The sequence below is a fragment of the Schistocerca nitens genome, chromosome 2, assembly GCF_023898315.1.
Source record: "Schistocerca nitens isolate TAMUIC-IGC-003100 chromosome 2, iqSchNite1.1, whole genome shotgun sequence".
NCBI classification, from domain to species: Eukaryota; Metazoa; Arthropoda; class Insecta; order Orthoptera; family Acrididae; genus Schistocerca; species Schistocerca nitens.
The window spans coordinates 726512652-726532968 of NC_064615.1; the positions used below are offsets into that span (position 1 = coordinate 726512652).

Here is a 20317-nt window from a genome sequence, read left to right on the forward strand (position 1 = left end):
GTTTTTCAGAAATGCTTTCCTTGTCATAGCCAGTCTGCATTTTATATCCTCTCTGCTTCGACTACCTTCAGTTACCTTGCTCCCAAAATAGCAAAACTCATCTACTACTTTAAGTGTCTCACTTCGTAATCTAATTCCCTCAGCATCACCTGATTTAATTTGACTATATTCCATTATCCTCGTTTTGCTTTTGTTGTTGTTCACTTTATATCCTCCTCTCAAGACACTGTCCATTCAGTTCAACTGCTCTTCCATGTCCTTCGCTGTCTCGGACAGAATTACATTGTTATCGGTGAACCTCAAAGTTTTTATTTCTTCTCCATGGATTTTAATTCCTACTCCCAATTTTTCATTTGTTTCCTTTAATGCTTGTTCAGTATACAGATTGAATAACATTGGTATAGGCTACAACCCTGTCTTACTCCCTTATCTACCACTGCTTTCTTTTCATGCCCTTCGACTCTTAGAACTGCAGTCTGGTTTCTGTACAAATTGTAGATAGCCTTTTGCTCCCTGTATTTTACCAGTCACCTTCAGAGTTTGAAAGAGAGTAGTGCTAGAAATGTAGGTTTGCCTTTCTTTAATCTATCTTCTAAGATTATTCGTAGGGTCAGTATTGCCTCACGTGTTCCAACGTTTCTACGGAATCGAAACTGATCTTCCCCATGGTCAGCTTCTACCATTCATTCATCTGTAAAGAATTTGTGTTACTATTCTGCAGCCATGACTTATTAAGCTGATTGTTCAGTCATTTTCACACCTGTCGACACCTGCTTTCTTTGGGATTTGAATTATTATGTTCTTCTTGAAGTCTGAGGGTGTCTTGCCTGTCTCATACATCTTGCTCACCAGGTGGTAGAGTTTTGTCAGGACTGGCTCTCCCAAGGCTGTCAGTAGTTCTAGTGGAATGTTGTCTACTCCCGGGGCCTTGTTTCGACTTAGGTCTTTCAGTGCTCTGTCAAACTCTTCACGCAGTATCGTATCTCCCATCTCATCTCCATCTACATCCTCTTCCATTTCCATAATATTGCCCCCAAGTACATTGCCCTTGTGTAGCCCCTCAATATCCCCCTTCCACCTTTCTGCTTTCCTTTCTTTGCTTAGGACTGGTTTTCCATCTGAGCTCTTGATCTTCATACAGGTGGTTCTCTTTTCTCCAAACGTCTCTCTAATTTTTCTGTAGGCAGTATCTTATCCCTAGTGAGATAGGCCTCTACATCCTTACATTTCTCCTCTAGCCATCCCTGCGTAGCCATGTTGCACTTCCTGTCGATCTCATCTTTGAGACGTTTGTATTTCTTTTCGCCTGCTTTATTTACTGCATTTTTGCATTTTCTCCTTTCATCGATTAAATTCAATGTCTCTTTTGTTAACCAAGGATTTGTATTAGCCCTCGTCTCTTTACCTACCTGATCCTCTGTTGCCTTATTTATTTCATTTCTCAATGCTACTCATCCTTCTTCTACTTTGTTTCTTTCCCCTGTATTTGCCAATCATTCCCTAATGCTCTCTCTGAAGCTCTCAACAACCTCTGGTTATTTCAATTTGTTCCGATGCCATCTCCTTAAATTCCTACCTTTTTGCAGTTTCTTCAGTTTTAATCTACAGTTCATAACCAATAAATTGTGGTCAGAGCCCACATCTGCCCCTGGAAATGTCTTACAATTTAAAACCTGGTTCCTAAGTATCTGTCTTACCATTATATAAACTATCTGAAATCTTCCAGTGTCTCCGGTCCTCTTCCACAGATACAACTTTCTTTCACGATTCTTAAACCAAGTGTTAGCTTTGATTAAGTTATGCTCTGCACAAAATTCTACCAGACGACTTCCTCTCCCATTCCTTACTTCCAGTCCGTATTCACCTACTACTTTTCCTTCCCTTCCTTTCCCTACTATCGAATTCCATTCCCCCATGATTATTAAATTTTTGTCTCTCATAACTATCTTAATTATTTCTTTTATCACATCATACATTCCTTTAATCTCTTCATCTGCGGAGTTATTGGCAAACAAACTTGTACTACTATGGTGGGCATGGGCTTCGTTTCTGTCTTGGCTACAATAATGTGTTCACTATGCTGTTCGTAGTAGCTTATCCACATTCCTATTTTTTTTTTTAATTCATTATTAAATCTACTCCTGCATTGCCCCTATTTGATTTTGTATTTATAACCCTGTATTTACCTGACCAGAAGTTTTGTTCCTCCTGCTGCCAACGAACTTCACTAATTCCCATTATATGTCACTTTAACCTTTCCATTTCCCTTTTTAAATTTTCTAACCTACCTGACTGATTAAGGCATCTGACATTCCATGCTCTGATGTGTAGAATTCCAGTTTTCTTTCTCCTGTTAATGATGTCCTCCTGAGTAGTCCCCTCCCAGTGATCCGAATGGGGGACTATTTTATCTCGGGAATATCTTACTCAAGAGAATGCCGTCATATAGTAAAGCTGCATGCCTTCAGTGACATGAGGATTAAATTGGGGCAATTTTCCTGGGTTTTCCCTTATAAAGGAACATTTGAAATCAGAGGAGAGAATCTCTACTTTTGCTTTGCTGCCCTCAATTTCAGTACCACTGTCATCAAAGTTACCTGATGCTAACTTTGGTGCCACCAACAGGCTTTACATGCAACCGGAATTTGTTTCTGTTCTGCAAAATATCATTTGACAGTGTTCTGTTGTGGTAATCATTGATGGTATCATATATTGCTGTCTTGACAGCCAAATGTGTTTCATTCAGTAGCCCCACAATTTGCTTTTCACCTGTTGTGTGGTAATCTCTGGTGCTTCACTTTCCTCCCTCCCTCCCTCCCCAGTGACTGTACTGTATACAATAGAAATTCCCTCCCATTATAAACTGTTCTACAGGGTACACAACTATCCAGTGCATGGTCAACTATTCTTTTAAACTTCATGCTCCTGCCCTGTGCTGAAAGTTTGAAGTTCCTCATTGGGATATGACACTACTGATTTTTTTTTAATCAAGTGCGCACACACACACACACACACACACACACACACACACACACACACACACACACACACAGAGAGAGAGAGAGAGAGAGAGAGAGAGAGAGAGAGTTTTAATTGTGCTTTGTACTTTGGTAATATTTGTTGCCACAACCTCATCTTGATCACTGATACCAGTTTCGATGTGGACATCCACAAAGAGGTCAGGTAAAGTTCCACAGATGTCTTATCTCGCTCACTACTAACAAAACTGTAATTTTCCCAAATAATCATTGGATGATTGAAGTATCCACCAATGATTACAATATGATTGGGGATTTTATATACAAGTGAACTGAATTTTCTGTGAAGTTTTTGGTAACATCAGGGGATGAGTCTGGTGGGTGATAGAAGGATCCGGTTATCATTTTATGCCCAACCCTGATACTGAGCCTTACCCAAACAAGTTTACATGCAGTTTGAATTTTTTCTACCTCAGTGAATTTGAGTTTCTTGTTTACTGCGACAAGTATGCCACCTCTATTTCCGATTTGCATATCCTTTTGATGTGTACTTAAATTTTCCCCAGAAATCTCACTTGCCTTCCCCTCTGAACCACAGACATAAAATTATGTACACCAACGTTATTCCCACTGAACATGGGTTGTAGGCAGAGGTAGAAACATGAACCATCTTACTGCTTTTTTCCCATCTCCCTTTAGTACCCCTACAACCATCATCTGGTGGAACTGTAATGGTTACATTCATCACATAGCAGAACTTGGAAATGTAGTTTCCTGTCATCAAGCAGTATGTACAGTCCTTTGGGAAGCTTGATTCCTTGAAATGTATATCCATATCCTACGTAATCACTGTGCTTATTTTAAAAAAATAGAGCTGGCTCTGAAAGGGCATCAGTTTGTGCCTCTACGTTGGTGCTTGCAGACACTTTATCAGTCTCCACTCAGTACAGCTGTAAAGGCTGCGGCTGTGCACATATGGACGACAATGGATTTTACTATCAAAATACCTTTTGCTTTCCAGGCAGGGAGCTGACATATCAAGATATTAGTTGATCTGTTAGCTACCTCTAACTTTTTTCCTCTTGGACATTTTCAGTGCCCACAACCCATTGGAGGATGGTAAGACCAAAGTCATTGACTTATGTTTATGAAACAGTGACAAACCAACTCATTTTAATGTGGCACATATACAGGAATTCTAGCATGTACTTAAATTTTACAGGAGCTTCAACCTGTAGCAGATCTTCTGATGCAGCTGGTACTACAGAAGCAGGTGTGACACCTTCAACTTTTAAAAAAAAGAAAAAGAAACTGGCTGACTAAACAGTCTTCAATGCACTCACTTTTACTATCAGAAAATGCTACAAAAGCTGACATTTTGTGGTTCTTATATAAAATCATTCGTCATTCAGAAGTTCTGCTGCTCGTATATCTTTATTTCTGGAAATGTTTCCAGATAGCCAAATTGCAGCAAAAATGCAATTGCGAAGAACAAAAATTGGATATAGTGTTGTTTACAGTGTTGCTCCCTATCTTCATGGCAAATTTGCTGACAATGAGTGTGAGAATGTTGTTATTGAATTTGATGAGAGTTTAAACACTGTTTCTCGTGAAACACAAATTGAAGACCGCCCACCCCCTCCCCCCTGCAGGTCCGGGGGTTATAATAGGCCCGAGGTATTCCTACCTGTTGTACAAGGTGACTAAAAGGATGTTTCACACATTTCAGCCTTTATGTGATGGTCCCCTGTGGGGTTTGACCCCCATTCTTCAAAATTTTCCTGAAGAGCGAGCCAATTGGGGAAAGGCGCCTTAGAAGGTGCATTGTGTCCATCATGCATTGAGATCTTCAGCCCACTTTCTCGTCGTCACATTGCAGTCTTGCCCATTCTCCATCTCTTGGGTGAGGACATCTTCCTGGGTGTGTTTTCCACCATGCACTATGCAGTGTCGTTTTCTGCATTGACGATGACCGTGGACTACTTTGCAACTGATATCCAGCACAGTAGCCAGTCTGCCATGTACCCTGTTGGTTGTCACCCCTTCACCACACAGGGATTGCTCTGCTGATGTCTGCGCCGTTAACTTCCCACGTATGCCAAGAGGTAGATGCCCATCCCACGGGGGCATCGGGATTCCCAACAATGGCCATCCTGCCAGGTGGCCTTTGCTGCGGCTGGGTGATGTCCGTGGGGAGGGCCCCTGGTCGGGGTGGGTGGAATCAGGGCAGATGACATGCGATGAAACGTAGTCAATCATCTCTTGCTGGTGGTGAAACACCAGCAGTCTCTAAGCAATAATGAGCTCAATTCAACGCACAGAAGTACGACCCCAAATTGTTCCCCTCCCTGGCCACACCATGGGAGGAACGTCAGGCTAAGGATGGCAGTGGATCTTATTCGCCCCGGTACCTTGTATGTTTGAGAGCTGGTGGGGAATCTTTCATGACGATGAAGCCTCAGTTTTTTGTTGAGCATTTAGAGGACAAGTTTAGGGAGGTGGAGGGCTTGTCCACAATTAGATCTGGGTCAGTCTTGATCAAAACAGCATCCTCTGCCCAGTCACGGGAGTTACTCGCTTGTGACAAGGTGGGGGATCTTTCTGTAACCATCATGCCGCATAAGAGCTTAAATATGGTCCAGGGTATCATATTTAACAGAGACCTCCTTTACTGTCCGATGATGAGCTGCGCGCCAATTTAGAGCGGTGAGGTGTAAATTTCATCCTGCGTGTCCACTGGGGTCCGAAGGATAATCAGGTTGCCACCGGTGCCTTCATCTTGGCCTTTGAGCATGATACATTGCCCGAGATGGTCAAGGTGATGGTCTACCGGTGTGGTGTAAAGCTGAATATCCCTCCCCCGATGCTGTGCTTTAAGTGCTGGAAGTTCGGCCATATGTCTTCCCACTGTACTGCCAGCGTCACATTTAGAGATTGCGGACGCCCATCATATCCCAATACTCCATGTGCCCTGCCGCCCACCTGTGTCAACTGCGGAGAGCACCACTTGCCTTGCTCGCCTGACTGCAGGATTCTCCAGAGAGAAAGGAAAATCATGGAGTACAAGACCATGGACTGACTTACCTACACTGAGGCTAAGAGAAAATTTGAACGCCTGCATCCTGTGCGTATGACATTTTCTTACGCCGCTGCTACAACAGTTCTGGCACCATCAGCTCCGCCAATCCAGGTCACCTGTCAGAGCCAGAAGACTACACCTGCCCCCTTGATGGTGGGGCATTTCCCTCCCTGTTGCGCCTGCACCACCTACTTCGGGAGCAAACCCCCCCCCCCCCCTCCAACCATCGGGGACATCCATCCCCACTTCTAAGCTGGAGAAGCGTAAGTCTTCTTCGGCTTCTCTCGCTAGGAAGCGGTCCCTTCGGTCACTCCCTTCCCAGGTTTCTTCTAGTGGGAAAGAGACAGTGGCTGAAGAGCCCAAAAGCAGCTGGTCATAGTGCTTCATGCTCATCCTCAATCCCAGAGACTGAGCCAGTGAAGTCCTCCCAGCCAGGGAAACCCAAGGAGCAGTGAGAGAACCGCAGAAGGAAAGCCCCTAAGACCAAGGAAATTGCAGTAGCACCAACACCACCACTACATACAAGCTCTGCGGCTGAGGATGGGGTGGAGATTTTGGGGTCCGCTGAGGACCTAGGTCTCGCCAGACCCTCGGACACAATGGATATAGGCTGTTCAGGCAATAAATCGGTGGCAGCAGGTGACTCTGAGGTGTAAACTGCCTCGGGTGAGCTACGGTAACTGTTAAGCTTTACAACTGCTATTTGCATTGCTCTCCAGGAAACCTGGTTCCCAGCAATGTGGACCCCTGCCCTCTGCGGCTATAAGGGATATTACAGGAACTGTAGTGACTATAATAGAGTGTCAGGTGGAGTTTGCGTTTATGTCCTAAAATCAGTCTATAGTGAACATGTGCCCCTTTAACCCCCTCTTGAAGCTGTGGCTGTCAGAATGAGGATGGTGCAGGAAATAACTGTCTGCAGTGTATATCTTCCTCCAGATGGTGCAGTACCCCTGAGTGTATTAGCTGCACTGATTGATCAACTCCCTAAACCTTTCCTACTTCCGGGAGATTTTAATGTCCATAACCCCTTGTGGGGTGGTACTATGCTTACTGGCCGAGGTAGAGATGTCGTACTTTGATTTTATTCATACTGGATCAGAGGTTGTGGTTGTGAATGCCAATGTAGTGTTTTACACTGTAAACAAGTGGTTGAGTTGATATATTTTTTAACATAGAGATGTCGAAACTTTACTGTCACAATTCGACCTCTGCCTCTTAAATACTGGGGCCACCACACATTTCAGTGTGGCTCATGGTAGTTACTTGGCAATTGATTTGTCAATTTGCAGCCCAGGACTTCTCCCATCCATCCACTGGAGAGCACATGATGACCTGTGTGGTAGTGACCACTTCCCCATCTTCCTGTCACTGCCCCAGCATCAGGCACATGGATGCCTGCCCAGATGGGCTTTGACATGGTGGACTGGGGAACTTTCACCTCTACTGTCACCGTTGAAACTCCCCCACACGGTAACATCGATGTGATGGTTGGGCAGGTGACTAACACAATTGTTTCTGCAACAAAAAATGCGATCCCTCGCTCTTTAGGGTGCCCAAGGCATAAGGCAGTCCCTTGGTGGTCGCCGGAAGTCGCTGAAGCAGTTAAGGAGCATTGGTGAGCTCTACAGCGGCATAAGTGGCACCCTCTCCTGGAGCACCTCTTAGCCTTTAAACGGCTCCGTGCCCGTGGCTACATTATCAAACAACGGAAGGAGTGATGTTGGGAGAGAGAAGTCTCCACCATTGGGTGCTACACATCACCTTCTCAAGTCTGGGCAAAGATCAAACATCTTTTCGGGTACAAGACCCCAACAGTTGTCCCTGGTGTTACCATAAATGGCGAGTTATGTACCGACACAAACACGATTGCCGAACACTTTGCTGAGCACTTTGCTCAAGCCTCTGTGTCGGAGAATTACCCCCCAGCCTTTCGCACACTCAAACGGCGGGAACGTCCTCTCATTCACTACATGCTACAGTGAATCCTATAATGCCCCCTTTACAGAGTGGGAGCTCCTCAGTGCCCTTGCACATTGCCCCAACACAGCTCCTGAGCCTGATCGCATCCACAGCCAGATGATTAAACATCTCTCATCTGACTACAAGTGACATCTTATCATCATCTTCAACCGGCTCTGGTGCTATGGCGTCTTTAAATCACAATGGCGGGACAGCACCATCACTCCAGCGCTCAAACCAGGTAAAAACCTGCTTGATGTGGATAGCTGTTGGCCCATCAGCCTCACCAACTTTCCTTGTAAGCTGCTGGAACTTACGGTATGTCAGCAGTTGGGTTGGGTTCTAGAGTCACGTGGCTTGCTGGCTCCATGTCAGGGCAGCTTCCGTCAGGGTCACTCTATCACTGATATTCTTGTGTCCATCGAGTCTGCCATCCGAACACCTTATTGCCATCTTTTTTGACTTGCATAAAGCATATGATATGACATGACTTGGCGACATCATATCCTTGCCACATTGTATGAGTGGGGTCTCCGGGGACCACCCCCGATTTTTATCCAAAACTTCCTGTTGCTCCATACTTTCCATGTCCAAGTTGGTGACTCCCATAGTTCCATCCATATCCAGGAGAATGGAGTCCTGCAGGGCTCTGTATTGAGTGTGTCTGTATTTTTAGTGGCCATTAATGGTCTAGCAGCAGCTGTCTGGCTCTCCGTCTCACCTTCTCTGTATGCAGACGACTTCTGCATTTTGTACTGCTGCTCCAGTACTGTTGTTGCTGAGCGCCTCCAGGGAGCTATCCACAAGGCACAGTCATGGGCTCTAGCCCACGGCTTCCAGTTTTCAGCTGCAAAGTTGTGTGTCATGCACTTCTGTCAAGTGTCATACCGTTCATCCGAGACATATCAATTCCTAGGACTGGTTTTTGACGCTTGATTGACTTGGCTCCCTCATGTTCGTCAGCTTAAGCAGAAGTGCTGGCAGCACCTCAATGCCCTCCGTTGCTGAGCAACGCCAATTGGGGTTCAGATTGCTGTACGCTGCTGCAGCTCTACGGAGCCCTTGTCCAATCCCGAATTGATTATGGGAGTGTGGTTTATGGTTCGGCAGCGCCTTCAGCATTGCATTTGCTCAATCCTGTGCACCACTGTGGGGTTCTATTAGTGACGGGAGCTTTTAGGATGAGTCTGGTAACCAGCGTACTGGTGGAGGCTGGTGTCCCTTCACTGCAGATCAGACATGAGCAACTGCTCGCCAGTTACGCAGCACACATTCATAGTTCCCCTGAACATCCAAATTACCGTCACCTTTTCCTGCCCGCGGCAGTCCATCTCCCTCATCGGCGGCCCAGATCAGGGCTAACTATTGCGGTTCGCGTGTAGTCCCTTCTCTCCGAACCGGAGTCCTTCCCTTTACCACCTCTACTTGTGGTCCGTTCATGTACACCTCCATGGTGTATGCCTCGACCGCAGCTTCGTGTGGACCTTTTGCATGGCTCTAAGGACTAGTTAACCCCGCCGCTTTCCGCTGTCACATCCTCTCAATTCTTGACGTGTTCTGGACTCTGAAGTGGTTTACTCCGACAGCTCAATGGCTGATGGTCACGTAGGCTTCGCATATGTTCATGGAGAACATATTGAGCAGCACTCCCTAAGCTGGTGGCCATATCTCTTGCTCTTGAGTACATCCGCTCATGCCCTGGCAAGTCATTTCCCCTGTGTACTGACTCATTGAGCAGCCTACAAGCTATCAACCAATGCTACCTTCGCCACCCTCTGTTAGCGTCCATTCAGGAGCCCATCTATGCCCTGGAACAGTCCCGCCATTCCGTGGTGTTTGTGTGGACCGCAGGACACATCGGAATCCTCGGCAACGAACTTGCCGACAGGCTGGCCAAACAGGCGATGCGGAAACCGCTTCTGGAGATAGACATCTCTGAAGCTGACCTGCGTTCTGTCTTACACCACAGGGTTTTCCGGCTTTGGGAGATGGAATGGCATAACAGCATGCACGACAAACTGCGTGTCATTAAGGAGACTATGAATGTGTGGAAGTCTTCCATGCAGGCCTGTCGCAGGGAATCGGTTGTCCTCTGCCGGCTGCACATTGGACATACGTGGCTAACGCATGGTTACCTACGCCGTCGCGAGGACCCACCTCAGTGTCGCTGTGGCTCCCAAATGACAGTCGTCCACCTCTTGCTGGACTGCCCACTTTTAGCCGCTCTGCGGCAGACTTTTAACTTTCCCAGCACACTGCCTTTGGTGCTGGGCGACAATGCCTCCACAGCAGGTTTCGTTTTACATTTTATCCGTGAGAGTGGGTTTTATACTTCTATGTAGGTTTTAGCGCATGTCCTTTGTCCCTCTGTGTCCTCCACCCTAGTGCTTTTAGGGTGGAGGTCTTAATGTGTTGCAGAGTGGCTGGCTTTCCCTATTTATTTTCGTGGTTGGCCAGCCACTGTAATCTGCATTCATGTTTTACTCTCTTGTGTTTCCAGCATCTCTTTGTTTTCTTGTCCTCTTTTGTTCCTTTTAGTGTCCATTGCCTTCCCTTCGCTCTTGTGGCTTTTCGTTGTGTACATGTTTTGTCCGTTTTATCCTCTCACTTGTGGCACTGTTTTATTAGGAACGAGGGTTGATGACATCGTAGGTTGGTCCATTCTCCCGCCTTTAAACCAACCAACAAATTGAAGTCCTTTTTAGGTTTTGGGATAAAAATAAGTTAGTTTTCAATTCAATATTTTGACTCTGCTTTTATTCAGTGCACAAAGGTCAGTGACTTACTATATACTTTGAAAGGTTCTTTTGGCGTGAAGAATCTTCCAAAACGTTTGAATTTGTCAATGAATGGACCAAAAGTGAATTTTTAAGTTTGGAATGACATTTCTTATAACATGGAACTCTTGCATGTAGTTGGAGCCTGCATGTAGTTCACGGAACTTTCAAAACTGGCCTGTGACAAACAAATTGGGAAATTGCACCATTTTTTAGAGCCTTAGTTGTTTCAACAGTTCTATGGCACAAGATGGATCGAAAATATACGTGTGGCTGAACAAGCCTTAAAAATTTTTCCACATCTAAGAACTTATATTTCTCAGCTGCTCAAAATAAAAGTCTTACCAAAGTCAGCAGTTAGAGACAGATTCTTAGGTCCAAAATTAGATTTTTTTGCTGCGATAGTGCATGCATTCGAAGATTTTTGCTTGATTTTCAAAGTAATGTGTGTGTGGCTCCTTTTTGTACAATGAATTGTTCCCTCTTGCCACGCCGTTAATGTAGTGAATAGTCAGATCAGACTGGTCAGTAAATGAAAAATCTCTTGTGAAGATTGACATGAAGGATAAGAATAATCTGGTCACTATGCAGTACTTTGTAACAGAAAGTTAAGGTACTGACTGATACCTTGAGGCTTAAAGAAGAAATGCATTCTTGTGTTATTGGTATGATACAAAAGCTATTTGAAAGATCACCACTGAAATATAAACTTACATGTGCCATTTCATGTATCAGTAGCATTAAATTAAGAAATGGCCGTTAAGAGGTTGACATCATGCCTTGAAATTCTCTGCCTGCTCAAAGGTTATCCGGTGTAAAAGCAAATTGTGTCAAACTAGAATTTTTCAATATTTGTAGCAATGCTCATATTAAAAAAGAAACAACATTGTTCAAAAGTAGTGAAACTCATTTGGATGAATGTCACTGTCACAAAAAGAATGTTGTAACTTTGTAGATTTGCTCAATATTATTTCAGTATTTTTGCTTGGGAATGTACATACTTCTGCTGCAATCTATGATGATGGTGGTGCTCAATATTATTCCAGTATTTTTGCTTGGGAATTGTGTACATATTTCTGCTGCAATCTATGATGATGATGGTTTTGGCAGTTATAAAATCGACAGAAGTTTAATGCTATCTAGGCATAATGCGAGTTCCTCATATAAATATGATAAAAAGAAACAAGTAATTGAAACTGAAAAACAAAAAGGCAGTAATTTGCCAGAAAAAGAATAAAATATGAAACTGACACATTAGAATCTAAATAAATAAAAAAAGAAAAAGTGTTGGCTGAAGCAGACAAAATTATGGCAGAAATTGAACATTTGAGAAAGTTGTTTTCATGTAAATATTTTTGTTGGTTTTTGATCATATTGTTCATAACACAGTATGAACTATAGCGCTTTATAAATGTTCAAAGTTATTTCTGGAAAATGTTATTTAAAGTGCTAAAACAGAATTTGTGTTCATGAAATATAGGTAGATTTAATTTTTTTTACATATAATGGCATGTAGACAATATATGTGTATTTCAAGTGATTTTATAAAATATTATTAAAAAAAGAAAATAATATAAATTAAGTTATGCATAAGTGTAGCAAACTCACAGTTACCCAGTATGCAGATTATCTTTACACATTTCAGTGTCTTTCTTGAACTGTTAAGAATAAAAAAAATGGAGCATCTTAGTTACAACAAAATAATGTTTCAGTTTAAAATGCACTATTGAAGTGTAACTCTTGCATTACTGCCAGGGGACACTGTATAAGTCTGAATCCTTCATGTCCATTGTCCGTGAAATGGTTTTCCATTTCCCATTGCATCTTGTCCAAATTCCAGAACTCTACTCTCACAATATTGTCCATTAGGCCTGTGTGTTATTACGCACCCAGAGGTATTAAAATTTTTTCATCTGTTACTAGAGTTTTGTAGGACAAAAAATGGTTACATTGTATCCTTACCATAGTACTCACAAAGGCATTTAAGCAGTCATTCTTACTGTGCTCCACAGACAAATGGATTAGGAAAACCGTAATAACTAATAGAATGGTAAGTGTTCTCTGCATGCACTTCACTGGGCTTGCTGAGTATGGGTGTACATGGCTTCTCCTGAACATAAGCTTTGATTATAAAAATTGGCCCTTGATGATAGAAATACATTTGTTTTCCCAAAGTGTCTCACCTCTATGCTTTGAAACCAGGGAAAGGGAAAGTGCCCGTACTTGTACATAAAAGTGAAAGGAATGAATTGGAAATTGAGAAAGAAGAATGTTGTGATATTTTTCTTCTTTCATTGTGCAGGTGTTTAGATGTACATTTGAGCGAGACAAAGTTGCTTAATCAATTTTTAATGAAAATGGGTTTGGGGGGGGGGGGGGTTGATGCAATATTTCAAAACTATGCTGATGAATTAAAGAAAGTGTGTGTAACTTGCCTTACACATTTTATTTCAGTTTTAATATTTTAAAACATCGAGATACTTGATGTAAAGTAATACAGAAGCTGTTTTAAAGTAATCGGTTTTAGTAATTAAACAAAGTATGTGTAACTTGCCTTCAACAGTTTATTTAGGTTTTTATATTTAAAAGCATTGAGGTCTTTTACAATAAGTACTGGTATAAACCATTATTGTTACTCGGGAATGTGGAGAGATTAGAGAAAGCATATGCTGTGTGTTACAAAAAGCTTTGAAGTAAACTGTGTTAAATGGGATTTATCTTCCAAATAATAATATGCCTTGCACAGATAACCATTGGAAGATGGACTTTCGCGACCTGTGAAGATGTCGTTTCGGCATGTCCATCCTTCAGACACAGGCATTTGAGATGTAAACAAAGTTTTCAAGACATACACTTGGGGCCATGACATAGTGTTGTTGACATGTATGAGGTTTGTAGTAAATTAGAAACATACACAGAAAAGTATGTGGACTGAGTGTGCAAGACATATAACTAAGATGATGATGATGATGATGATGATGATGATGATGATGATGATGATCAGTTTGTTTGTGTGTTGGTAGCTATGGATATTTTTCAGAAGGAAAAACAATTTGTGACAAGTTTTTGTGTAATTTGCAATCAAATTACAAAGAATTTCCAACTTGTGGCACCTTCAAGAAATGTTGATTGTACATTTGTATAAGAAACTTTGACATACTTAGCAAGCGCGTTAAATAACTAACAAGTGAAATTTTTTTGTTGAATATGCTTGACTACTTTTGGTGGTGTCAAATCTTGCAGTGTTTATATCTAAATTATGTTAGTGTTAGTTAGCTGTAAATTTCGCTTTTATCCCAGTATGTACACCTTGGAAAGATTAGACAGCAATGTTGTCAGTCTTGTACTCCTATGAGAATACGAGGGCTCTCTTTGATGTAGGCTCACACTTCCCAATAGAATTTTTGCCTCTCTGTACCCTTTCTTGACACCATTTCAAAATGTAAAATTTAGTATTTTTATGTTTCTTTTTTGTGACTGTCTTCGTCATTTTGTTTATACTGGATGGTTATAATTACAGGTGTTCAGAGTGTTGCAGTGTCGGCTATATACATTGGAGGACGCTGAAACGTTGTATGCATGTTCGTTAATCTGTGCGCTGGCGGAGTATGCTAGAAAAAAAAATAATAGTTCCACTTTCTGGACCGGGTGAAAATATGGCACTGTAAGCAGTCAGAATGTGGTACAGGTGCAGGAAAAGGGGAGGAACCATCACACACATGATATCGGGCGCTAATGACCGTAGCAGTTTTGCGCCCAAAAAAAACAAAAAAAACAAAACAAAAAACACATGATAATGGTGGTTCTGCCACATTTATTGGGATGTGGTCACAAGTTACAACGTGTATTCAGTATGGTCTCCTGATTCAGCAACATGCTACATCTGTAACATGATCTTGTCAACAGTTGCTCGCATCATATGCGATACAATCAGAGCAATGGGTCTTTGTGTGCTATCCTTCAGATCACGAAGAGTCCAGGTACATCTCTAATAGAAATGATTTTTCAGATAGCCCCACAACCAGAAGTCACTTAGATTTAGGTTGGGGGATCTGGAAAGCCAATTATCTTGAAACTTTGCAGTTGTTAGCAAGCAAGTCTTTCACATGGCAAGCAACATGTCATCGCCCCATCTTGCATGAAAATAAGGGTGTACTCACGTCGGTGGTACATACACTAAAATTGGAACGATACAGAGAAGATTAGCACGGCTCCTGCGCAAGGATGACATGCAAAATCGTGAAACGTTCCACATTTTTTGGAGAATGGGGTTCCGCAGGGCTCTGTGTTGAGTGTATCTCTATTTTTAGTGGCCATTAATGATCTAGCAGTAGCTGTAGGGCTGTCTGTTTCACCGTATCTGTATTCAGACAACTTCTGCATTTTGTGCTGCTCCACCAGTACTGGTGTTGCTGAGCAACGCCTACAGGGAGCCATCCAGAATGCACAGTCACAGGATCTAGCCCATGGTTTCCAGTTTTTGGCCGCAAAGTCTGATGTTATGCTCTTCTGTCGGTGTCGTACCATTCATCCGGAACCAGAACTTTACCTTAATAACGATCCACTCACTGTAGTGGAGAAATATCGATTCTTAGGACTGGTTTTGATGCCTGATTGACTTGGCTTCCTCACCTGTCAGCTTAAGCAGAAGTGCTGGCAGCACCTGAACGCCCTCCACTGCCTGAGCAACACTAACTGGGGAGCAGATCACTCTACGCTGCTGCAGCTCTACAGAGCCCTTGTTCAATCCTGTCTTGACTGTGGGAGTCCGGTTTATGGTTTGGCGGCACCCTCAGTGTTGCGTTTACTCAACCCAGTGCACCACTGTGTGTGGCATTCGCCTAGCGACAAGAGCTTTTAGGATGAGTCCGGTGACCAGCGTCCTGGTGGAGACCAGAGTCCCACCATTGCAGTTTAGGTGTGCGCAGTTGCTCTCCAGTTACGTTGCACATGTTCGTAGTGCTCCTGTGCATCCAAATTACCGTCTCCTTTTCCTGCCCATGGCGGTTCATCTCCTGCATCAGCGGCCTAGGTCAGAGCTTACAATTGCAGTTCGTGTGTGATTCCTTCTCTCTGAACTGGAGTCCTTGTCATTACCACCTATACTTGAGGTTCATTCACTAACACTTTCATGGTGTACACCTAGGCTGCAGCTTCGCGTGGACCTTTCACATGGCCCTAAGCACTCAGCTAACCCTGTGACACTCTGCTGTCACTTCCTCTCAATTCTCAACATGTACTGGGGCCATACTGTCACTTCCTCTCAATTCTCAACATGTACTGGGACCATGAAGTGGTTTACACCGATGGTTCTATGGCTGATGGTCACGTTGGCTTTGGCTGTGTTCATGGAGGACATATAGAACAGCAATCCCTGCCAGATGGCTGCAGTGTTTTCATTGCAGAGCTGGCGGCCATATCTCGTGCTCCTGAGCACATCAGCTCATGCCCGGGAGAGTCATTTCTCCTGTGTACTGACTCCTTGAGCAGCCTACAAGCTATCGACCAGTGCTACCCTTGTCATCCTTTGGTAGCGACCTTCCAGAAGTCCATCTATGCCCTGGAATAGTCCAGTCATTCAGTGGTGTTTGTCTGGACCCCAGGTCACATCGGAATCCCAGGCAATAAACTTGCCGACAGGCTACGCAGAAACCGCTTATGGAGATCGGCTTCTCTGAAACTGACCTGCATTCTATATAATGCAATAAGTTTTTGTGGCTTTGGGAGATGGAATGGTATAACCTCAGTATGCACAAGCTGCATGTCATTAAGGAAACTATGAATGTGTGGAAGACCTCCGTGCGCGCCTCTCGCAGGGGCTCTGTGGCTCTGTCGGCTCCGCATTGGCCATATGTGGCTGATGCAAGGTTACCTTCTCCGTCGTGAGGACCCAACTCAGTGTCGCTGTGGCTCACGAATGACGGTTGTCCATCTTTTGCTGGACTGCCGACTTTTAACTTTCCCAGCACCCTACCTTCGGTGTTGGATGACAATGCCTCCACAGCAGCTTTAGTTTTATGTTTTATTTGTGAGGGTGAGTTTTATCATTTGCTCTAAGTTTTTAGCAATGTCCTATGTACCTGTGTGTCCTGCACGCTATGCTTTCAGGTTGGGGGTTTTAATGTGTTGCAGAGTGGCTGGCCTTTCCTTTTTATCCTCATGGTCAGCCAGCCATGGTAACCTGCTTTCTTGTTTTAACCTCTTATACCTGTTTTTTTGTCTTTGTGGTTTTCTTGTCCCCTTTTGTCCATTCAAGTGTTTGTGGCCCTTCAGTCGTTGTTTGGTTTTTCCTTTCATTCTGTTTTGTGTTGTCTCATTGTCTTAGTCTCAGCCTTGTGGCATTGTCTCCTATGGAACAAGGGACCAATGACCAATGACCTCTTAGTTTAGTCTCTCCCCCCACCCTTTTTAAACCAACCAACCAAAATATGGTGTGACAAAGTTGCTTACTTGCGAAGCTGGAATAAAATTTTGCACAAGGTCTTTATAGCATGAATATGTCACTGTACAGCTAACAGACCACGAGGTGTCATCTGCACAGAGAAAAACAGATGGACAATGAAGGAGCTTGTGAAATGAAATGACACCACAAAATCACAAAAGTTGGGTGCAGTGGATGTTCCTGCAAAAATGTGCATCCATGACACCATGCTGAGTAAAATATGCCTTGCCCGGCCAATGAATATTCCTTGGCCACATGTCATATATTTCCATGGGTGCCAAAAAACAAAAGACAGTCACGGTGTTGTAGCTTTTGGGCTTCATTTGATGCACACTTTGAATCTTGTAGGTATACCAGTGTAAAATGTGCCGCAAAATCTTTTATCAGTTGACCAGGGGAGAGAAAATTCCCATGACACAGCTTGAGCACTGTCTGTGCAGAGTTTGAGCCATATGCTGCATGTTCGGTTATAGCAACAGTAACTTCAACAACTACTTCCATGGGAAAGGGTCACTTCTGTCTCCTTGCTGCACCCCTAATTCTCCTCTTTCTTCAAAGTGCTTGATCATATTCTTTAGCCCATTTATTGACATGGGGCCTCTTCGCAGCTGTTTCTTTTGGCAATATTTCCGCAGTATAGCACTGCTATTGCTGTCGTTCTGATGAAATAACTTTACCAGCAGTGCACGGTCTTTCTTGTCAACACCACTGTGTTTCGAACAGAAAACTTCAATCTTCTTAATCATTTACACCAACAGTCACTTCACAATAGATATCAACATGTATATCCAAGCCACAAACAGCATACTGATGTGAAAACAGGAAATGTTTCATGTTCAGACTTCTTACGGTGCCTTGTTTTTCACCTGGTGGCAGAAAGTGAAGCTTTTTCCCCCAGCGAACTCCATGAGCACAACGATTTAATGAACATACATACTGTGTTTCAGCAACCTGTTATGTATACAACTCACACTGCAGCAATTGGAACATCAGTTTAATTATGACCACCCGGTATGTTTTTCTCACGCGTTCATTATTAAACTGAGTGTTATACATTTATATATATTTTTTATAATTGCAGGTAATTGAGAGAGATGGACAGAATTACACTTGCTTGTTATGTGACGAAGACCAGAGGGCTGTGGGGGACATGAAGAGCATATCATCACACACAAAAAATGTACATAACATCCGTGTTTACATTTGTGATATCTGTGGTCAGGACTTCCGCAAACGAAATGAATTATCTGCTCACTTAGATGAGCATGCAGCCACCGAGGATGGAGACTATCAGTGTGAAGTGTGTAATCGTATATTCAGTAACCTTAGACTTTTCCGTGTACACAAACGTATGCATTATCCACAGTCAAAGCTGTGGACATGTGAGACTTGTGGCAAGCGGTATAGCTCTCGAAATTTGCTAGAAGAACATATCAATACACATACTGGAGTGCGACCTTATGTGTGTGAGGTGTGTGGCAAAGATTTTGCATCAAAATACACATACAGGGCTCATGCAAAGACGCATGAAATACGCCCTCGACCTTTCACATGTAATGAATGTGGGAAGACATTCCTGAGTGCACAGAACCTTGCACAGCATGAACGTACTCATAATGGTTCTCGTGAATACATCTGTGAGCAGTGTGGAAAGGCATTTGGTACACCTCGAAATCTGGAAGTCCATTCAGTTGTTCACTCAGGGTGTAAGCCTTTTGTATGTCGCACCTGTGGTAAAGCATTTGCAAGAAAGGCTGAGATACGTGATCATGAACGTACACACACAGGTGAGAAACCATATCAGTGTGAATTCTGTGGTGCAACATTCAGTCAGCGTAGCAACTTGCAATCTCACAAACGTGCTACACACCTCCAAGACAAACGATATAAATGTGCTGATTGTGGTAAAGGTTTCAAACGACGCCGTCTCCTAGATTACCATGTAAAAGCTGCTCACACGGGTGAACGACCATATAAATGTCCCACATGTGATGCAACTTTTGTTTATCCTGAGCATTTCAAGAAACATCGCCGTATCCATACTGGTGAGAAGCCTTTCCATTGTGAAGTATGTGGTAAAGCATTCAACAGCCGTGACAATCGCAATGCTCATAGGTTTGTGCATAGTGACAAGAAACCTTATGAATGTTTGTGTTGTGGAATGGGTTTCATGCGCAAACCACTCTTATACAATCACATGCAGAGCCAAGGTCATTTAAATGACACAATTGTAGTGAACCAGCCAAGGCTTACTTCAGATGATGATTTAACTAGAGAAGCAGTAGTTGCCACTGCTGGTGAACTGTCTGCTGGTGCAGAAGTAGAAATGACTGTTGTTGATGGCAGTCATGTACCTGAGCATGAAACCAAGGTAAATTTGGGATACGAATTTATTATTATTGTTATTGTTAGTAGTAGTAGTATTAGTAGTAATAGTAGTAATGCAAGAAGTAAAGATAACCACTCACCATATAACTGATATGTTAAACAGTCAACAGACAACTATAACAATTTTGTGAAAGCTTAACAATGATTTCAGTGTCCTTGCTTGGTGATTATTGTGTTTCAGTATTTTAACTCCAAATGAGTACATTGTCTGAAAGCTTAGTAACTATTTAACTCATGTTTCTGTACCAGCCAGCCATTCAGTACCTTAACTATACTGTGTGTGGTTACTTTTACACCTTTCGGTATTTACTGTCTACCCAGAACTTTCAGGTATTAAATCAATAATTTGCAGCTTAGAAGTAATAATGCAAGGAATTATTTTATGATGGAAAAAAGGAAAAATATTCATTCTTGCATACTCTGTTCATGGAAGTGTATATAACTTAGTGTGCATTATTGTGCATTATTATAGTACCTTAAACATTCTCATTGTACAAGTAGTTAGAGCTATAGGAAATTTTTTAGTGATGCAAAAAGAAGTTAGTTTGGAGAACAGTCAAAGAATGGCTAACCCACCAAAACTATTTTCTGCACCTTAGGAAGATTGTGAATCATTAAGCATATAATTAATTAAATTCTGAGTGAGTAATTCTGCCTGAACTGGCCTCGGTAGGCCCAATGGTATTGACTG

The 20317-nt window shown here is 42.9% G+C and overlaps 1 protein-coding gene and 1 non-coding gene across 3 annotated transcripts in view; both read left to right on the top strand.

Moving 5' to 3' along the window:
• LOC126236923 (zinc finger protein 37-like) overlaps positions 1 to 20317 on the top strand; it is a 68451-nt gene that overhangs the window by 35285 nt on the left and 12849 nt on the right. For both annotated transcript variants that reach the window (XM_049946588.1, XM_049946587.1), the window contains one exon: positions 18320 to 19609. In XM_049946588.1, the coding sequence (XP_049802545.1) occupies positions 18320 to 19609 (1290 nt within the window). The remainder of the gene's footprint in view (positions 1 to 18319; positions 19610 to 20317) is intronic.
• LOC126237723 (U6 spliceosomal RNA) lies at positions 14949 to 15055 on the top strand. The gene has a single exon (XR_007545179.1). It is a non-coding gene; the product is annotated as a U6 spliceosomal RNA (small nuclear RNA).